The sequence below is a fragment of the Athene cunicularia genome, assembly GCF_003259725.1.
Source record: "Athene cunicularia isolate RWA chromosome 19 unlocalized genomic scaffold, athCun1 chr19_part1, whole genome shotgun sequence".
Classification (NCBI taxonomy): Eukaryota; Metazoa; Chordata; class Aves; order Strigiformes; family Strigidae; genus Athene; species Athene cunicularia.
The window spans coordinates 5,222,768-5,229,089 of NW_020799124.1; the positions used below are offsets into that span (position 1 = coordinate 5,222,768).

At 63.0% G+C, this 6,322-nt stretch overlaps 1 protein-coding gene across 1 annotated transcript; it reads right to left on the minus strand.

Moving 5' to 3' along the window:
* Nucleotides 1-6: 6 nt before the first annotated feature.
* On the minus strand, nucleotides 7-2,928 carry PIPOX (pipecolic acid and sarcosine oxidase). The gene is made up of 8 exons (XM_026861427.1): nucleotides 2,796-2,928; nucleotides 2,326-2,474; nucleotides 1,681-1,882; nucleotides 1,419-1,601; nucleotides 1,204-1,356; nucleotides 977-1,135; nucleotides 753-828; nucleotides 7-657 (listed from the first exon to the last, which is right to left on the minus strand). The coding sequence occupies exons 1-8, from the start codon at nucleotides 2,919-2,921 to the stop codon at nucleotides 527-529; spliced, it is 1,179 nt and encodes a 392-aa protein (XP_026717228.1). The 5' UTR covers nucleotides 2,922-2,928; the 3' UTR covers nucleotides 7-526.
* Between the last annotated feature and the right edge of the window lie 3,394 nt (nucleotides 2,929-6,322).

Sequence of the window (6,322 nt, forward strand, 5' to 3'; positions counted from 1 at the left end):
ATGCAGGGATGCTGGGATGTGGGGATTCAGGGTACCAGGATGCTGGGATGTGGGGTGCAGGGATGCTGGGATGTGGGGTGCAGGGTACCAGGATGTGGGGTGCAGGGTACCAGGATGCTAGGATATGGGGTGCAGAAATGCAGGGGTGCTGGGATGTGGGGTGCTGGGTTGTCAGGGTGCAGGGTGCAGGGGTACAAGGATGCAGGGATTCTGGGAGGTGGGCTGTGGGGATGGGGGGTGCTGGAATGTGGAAATGCTGGGGTGCGCAGTGGAGGGCTGCTGGGCTGGAGGGGTGCAAGGATGCTGGTGCTGCGATGGTGAAGTATGGGGACATGGGCGTGCAGGGTAGCGGGGGGGTGTGGATGAAGGGGTGCTGGGATGCAGCGTATCAGAACACCAGGATGCAGGGAGATGGAGATCCATGAGGATGCGGGCGTGCCAGCACGCTGAGGTGTCAAGGCACCGAGTGCAGGGACAGAGCTGCAGGCCAGCGTGATGCCGTGTGGGCACGGCTGGGGCCCTGCAACTACAGCGCAGCCCGGAGCACGCCGGGGAAGCGCGTGATGGCGAAGGGGGCTGTGCTGTGGGACGGCTCCTCGCCCAGGCTCAGCTCACACAGCAGCTTCCCCACCACTGGTGCCAGCTTGAACCCGTGGCCTGTGGGAAGGAGAAGGGGGATGTGGGGGGGAACAGCCACCCCCATGGCCCCGGCCAGCTCTGGGGTGGATGGGGGGCCGGGTGCCCTCGCCTACCCGAGAAGCCAGCCCCAATGATGATGTTGCTGAACTTGGGGTGTCGGTCCAGGATGAAATCTTCATCCGGGGTGTTCTGGGGGAGCCATGGTGTGAGAGTGCGGGGTCTAGGGTCCTCTCCTGGACCCAAGGTTGGGGTGGGGGGAGGATGGCAAGGTCCACCTTGGGGTGGGAGAGGGGTTGGGACTCGGGACACCTGGGTCCTGCCCCTGGAGAGGTCTCACCGTGTAGAGGCAGGTCTCCACCACGGCCGGCTGAGGCTCCAGCCCCGGCAAGTAACCGCTGATGAAGCTTCTCAAGAGGGTGATGTTGGGGCGGGGGGTGTCTGGGGGGAACCGATCCCGCTCCTCAGGGTCAGCGGGGCTGCCGTGGTGGTAGCACACCTGGGGGGGGCAGCTGGTCAGGGGGGGTCTGCCAGGGGATCCCCCCACTGCCACTGGGCCCTGCTCACCTTGACCAGCCCTGGGTACTCGAGGGAGGGCAGCCCGTAGATGCCGTGGGGGGCTTGGCTCAGCCCCAGGGTGATGAAGCAGGGATGGGCTCTGCCCATGCTGGGGGTCTCCGGCTCCTTCTCTCTCCAGTAGCAGACATCGATGCGCAGGGGCTGGGGTCATCGCATTAGCCCTGGCCACTGTCACAGCACCCCAAGGTGCCACCAACCCTTACCTGCAGCGGCAGGCGCAGACCCAGGGGTGCCACCAGGGCACCGGTCCAGGCTCCAGCTGCGATGATGAGCCGGGGGGCTCGATACACCCCAGCGGTGGTGGTGACGGTGAGCACGGCCCCGGGTTCAATGCGCAGCACCTTCTCCCCATCCCGCAGGGTGCCCCCGTGCCAGCGAAAAACATCCTGGGTGGGGATGGTGACGGGAGGTGGCTGCAGGGACGGAGCTAGGGGACTCCCATCCCGTCCCCTCGGCAGCACCCACCTGCACTGCCCGCAGTGCCCGGTCGGCGAAGAGCACCCCGCCGGTGCCATCCCACAGGGCCACCTCGCCAGCGTGGAGCCGGAGGCCGGGGAAGCGCCAGGCCAGCGCCGTGGCATCAAGGAACTCAGCAGCACCCAGACTGTGCCGGCAGGCCTCCAGCTCCGGGTCACCCACCGGCCCCAGCACCACCAGCCCTGTCTGTCTGCACCCCACCAGCCATGTCAGCTCTCCCTGCACCCCCTCTCCACGCAGACACCCCCTCCCCACGCAGACACCCCCCCCGTTTTGCCCCTGAGGGGAAACAAAGGCGCGGCAGCACTGGGGATGTGCTGCACCCGGGTGCTGGGGCTCCCCACGGCGGGACGCTGGGTGAGACGGGCAGGGAGAGGGTCTGGGTGCACACACACACCCCCAAACACACAAGTGCCGTCAGCCCTGACCCCAGCAGTGGGGGATCATTTAGATGCTCATTTCCTCACTGGCGCTGCCTTTATGGAGCCTCATAAATTAGCCGGAGCCGACGGCTGCCTGCCAGGACGGCCTCATCCTGCCCAGTGCTGCCCCTGCACGGGCCAGCAGCCACAACCCCCAGCCCCGTGGGGAGGGGACGGTGCCCAGCGGGGGCTGCGTCCCCGTCCCCGTCACCTGTAGAGGCTGGTGCCAGCCTCGGCCTCCAGCTGCTGCCAGAGGCGGAAGCTGTCGGGCATCATGCGGGCGTAGGGCACCTGGGGGTAGGCGCTGCGGGTGATGCGGCTCTGCCCGTGCGAGCTGCCCCGTGAGTGGGGCAGGATGAACTGGGGAGCAAGGGGGACGCCGGGGTTACCGTGGCCATCACAACCCCCCAAACCCGCTGGCCCCATCTAGGCTGGCACTGTGCCACAGCGGGCACCTGGGGACACAGCCTGTCCTGCCAGGCACTGCGCCGGGAGAGAGCAGGAAACGGGGGCCCTGGCACCGGGGACATGGGAGTGCTGGCACCGAGGACCAGGGGTGTTGGCAGTGGCTCCACTCTGTGCCGGGGCAGAGGGGCACAAAGGCCTACAGGTGCCCACCCCAGCACGTCAGGGCTGGGGACACAGTGGGACGGGGACACGGCAGGGCTGGGGATGCGGTACCTGCTCCAGCAGGAGGGTGTCCCTGTGGCGCTGGGCCAGGTGGTAGGCCGCGAAGGAGCCCTGGATGCCGGCCCCGATGACGATGGCGTCGTAGGTGGCCTGGTGGGGCTGGCTGGGAGCAGCCATGTCTGTCCTTGGCCTCGTCTTTGTCCCTGTGGGCAGCCGGGAGCTGAGCCAAGGGGAGGGACAGGGCAGAGTCCAACCAAACCGAGTGCGTGGCGGAGACTTGGCCGCCCCCCAGCCCCGTGGGGAAGGCGGGGGCAGGCGGGGGCCGCATCCTTCCCACCCCTCAGGGATGGTGGGGCAGGAGCATCCCCGTGCCCCCACCAACGCCTGGTGCCGTGGGGGAAGGCAGCTCATCCAGCAGCGATGGCACAGCCGGCAGCACGGGGAGGGGGGGTTCAACCCCCTTCTTCCCCAGCTGCCCCCACACTGCTGCCGATGGTATTTTTATCCCTTCTCAGCCCACAGCACATGGCATCCTCCGCTCGCCCCGGCCCCAGCGCAACACAGGGACCACCAGGATGAGCCCCCCCAAATCCACAGAGCACTGTGTCCCCCATCACCATCATGCCCCCCCTGCAGTAGAGCCCCCATGGCACCACCGGTGAGACCAGAGCAAGTGAGTGGGATAAACATGATGGAAATTTTTTTCCAATAAATCCCCTTTTCCCACCCCGCCGGCTCCGGCCGTGGTGGGACGTGGGGCTCGGTAACGATCTCATTTGTGTGTCGATGGGAAACCCCCGCTTGCTTCAAGGCAAACAGGTTTTATTTTTTCCTCTGGCACAATTTATTATGGCCATAAACTATTCTGATGCCATCTTTTGTTGTTGTTATTTTTTTTAACGGGAGATAGGAGTCATTTAGGGCTCGCCAGAGCAGCTGGGATGCGGCGCGGAGCCCCGTGTCCCGGTGGTGGTGGTGGATTTTGCGAACCCACAAAATTCCGTGGTGTGATTTGGGGTTTGGGGACACTCAGCGATGCCTCGGGGGGGGGTGTGGATATTGCAGGCAGAGGCTGCCAGTTTTGCCCACTGCTGCCATTGCCCTGTGCTGCCTGACAGCTAATTAGGGGAATTAATTTACTCTGGCTTTTGTGGTGTAAAAGGCATTATTTACTGGTTAATTGTCGTTATTACGAAATGTTAAATATCATTATTTATTTTGCCACTTGGCTCCAGTGATGGATGAAGCATCGGGAAGTGTGGGAGGCCCACACTGGGCTGGGGGGGGTGTGTGGTTTTCCAGCCCTCTCCCCCCCCCAACCATGGTGCCCAGCTGGGTCACGGGGACACGTGAAGGCTGAACCAGTAGTGAACAACAACGGGGAGGTGAGAGGGTGAGAGGGGATTGTTGGGGAGCACAGGCAAAGGCCGGGCTCCCCCCGGGCTCCTCATCCACACCACTGCCTAGGACCACTAACGCAACGAGTGCGTGCCGGTCTCAGCATCCCCGCGCTGCCCAGGGCTCTGCACCGTGCAGTGCCCCATTAAATCAGCACATCCTCCCTCGCCTTTGATGTTACAAATAATTCACTACTTTCCCCGGGTTTCAGCTTGCTTTTTTTTTGCTTTGAACAGCCCCTCTACCTGCTCTTCCTTTTTTGCTGGGAAGATGAAGAATAATTAATTATCCATGAAACGTTAAATGGCAAAAATGAACTCCTCTCCCGTTAACGGCGTGTTAATAGATCAGGCTTGAAAAGCCTCACTCTGCTACAAAGCCAGGGAGGGTGGTGGTGGGGTGCAGGGGTGGTTGCTGGCACTGGAGGGGATGGCTGTGCCCTGGCAGGTGGGACACCTCCAGCACCAGTGACCGTCCCCAGGGCTCGGTGGGACCCCTCAAGCCATCGCCTTCATTGCACGGGTGACCCCAACCAGGGCTGACCCCAGGCATCAGGGAACTCTGCACCCCCAGACCCCAAATAGCAGCTGTGTGGGCTCATCTTGCCCTGGGGTGAGTTTCTGGGGGCCCCCCAGACCTGTGCCTGGTCTCCAGCATCCCCACCATCATCCTTTTGCCCTGGGTTTAAATTAGCCAGAGGCAACACTTGTGGCAGAAAGAAATCTGTTTCCTAAAGCAGCCGGTGTGGGTCAGGAGAGCTGCGCCGAGAGCACAGTAAAAATGAAATATTCCCTGCAGGGCTGGGTGGATGGATGGGAGAGCCTGGGGCTGGCACGGGCATGCAGGGGCGTGATGGGGGTTTGGGGAACAGCCTGGCACAGGCTGGGGGGGGCAGCCCAGCTCAGATCCATGAGGGGCTGGAGAAACTGGGAATGAGGAGCTTCGGCCAAGGCCAGGCAGGGATCAGCAGTGGCTTGCTGCCTGCTGAGATTTGTACCTGCAGCACCCGCTGCACCCGCTGCACCCAGTGCACCCACTGCACCTGCCGCACCCACAGCACCCACAGCACCCACTGCACCCGCTCCACCCAGTGCACCCACTGCACCCGCTGCACCCAGTGCACCAGCTGCACCCACAGCACCCGCTGCACCCACAGCATCTGCTGCACCCACTGAACCCACAGCACCCACTGCACCCACTGCACCCGCTGCACCCGCTTCACCAACTGCACCCGCTGCACCCACTGCACCCAGTGCACCCACTGCACCCACTGCACCCAGTGCACCCACTGCACCCACTGCACCAACTGCACCCGCTGCACCCACTGCACCCGCTGCACCCGCTGCACACTGGGATGGCAGCTGGTTTCCCAAAAACCCATCATGCCGAGCAAGCTGGGCTGCAACGGCCTCATCCTCCAGGAAGAGTAAACCATCACTTAAAAAAGAATTCGGGAGCAACATCACTTGCCAGGCGCTGAGGCCGCATGGGAGCTCTCCTGCCCGGTCGCAGGGCGCCTGCTCCGGGTGCGCTCGCCCCCATTTACTGCCCCGGCACCCACCATCCCCGAATCTTTGAAGGCATCTGCAAAGAGCTTGTTTGCTTTGTGTTGAAACCAACAGCCGCCGGAGACAGCCCCTCATTAGCAGTCCAGGTACATGCCTGGGGAAGCGTTGGGCGTGTTAAAATTATTTGAATTTCATAATATTAGAAACTTCAATTTGGCCTCAAAATGTTCATCTTCCAAGCCCAAGCAGGGCTTTGGTGCATTAAACATTGATGGAGCTACCCGAGGATCAAAGTTTTGGGTTTACTGCTGACAATGCTTTGTGGGAGCATCAGCTGCCCCCCGCCCGCACTGCAGCCCCCCCCGGGCATGGGAAGGACCAGGGCACCGCTGCCTGCCCCGCTCCCACCGAGGCCGTGGGGCTGCCTGCCGCTCTTCCCTCCCCATGCCGAGCCGTGCAGCTTGTGGTTTGCCGTTCTCTGTGGCAGGAGCGATGCGTGTCGGCAAAGCGAGGCCTGGGATTAAAAATAAAAACCCACCCAGTGATGGTTGCGTGGGCCGTGTTTGCAGCCAGGGCTGGCTGGGCTGCGGGGGATCCGTGCCGCGCACGGCGTCAGCGTGGAGAGGCGAAGCCATCTGGGCTTTCGCGGAGATGGGGAGGGGGTTATTAAAC

Bases quoted from the DNA above. Each gene is read 5' to 3' on its own strand.
- PIPOX (XM_026861427.1), bottom strand. From the start codon at position 2,921: ATGGCTGCTCCCAGCCAGCCCCACCAGGCCACCTACGACGCCATCGTC. The intron at 1,883-2,325 runs GTGACGGGGACG...GGTGGGGTGCAG, and splicing joins GCTGGCACCAGCCTCTACAG to ACAGACAGGGCTGGTGGTGC. The intron at 1,357-1,418 runs GTAAGGGTTGGT...CGATGACCCCAG, and splicing joins GTCTGCGCCTGCCGCTGCAG to CCCCTGCGCATCGATGTCTG.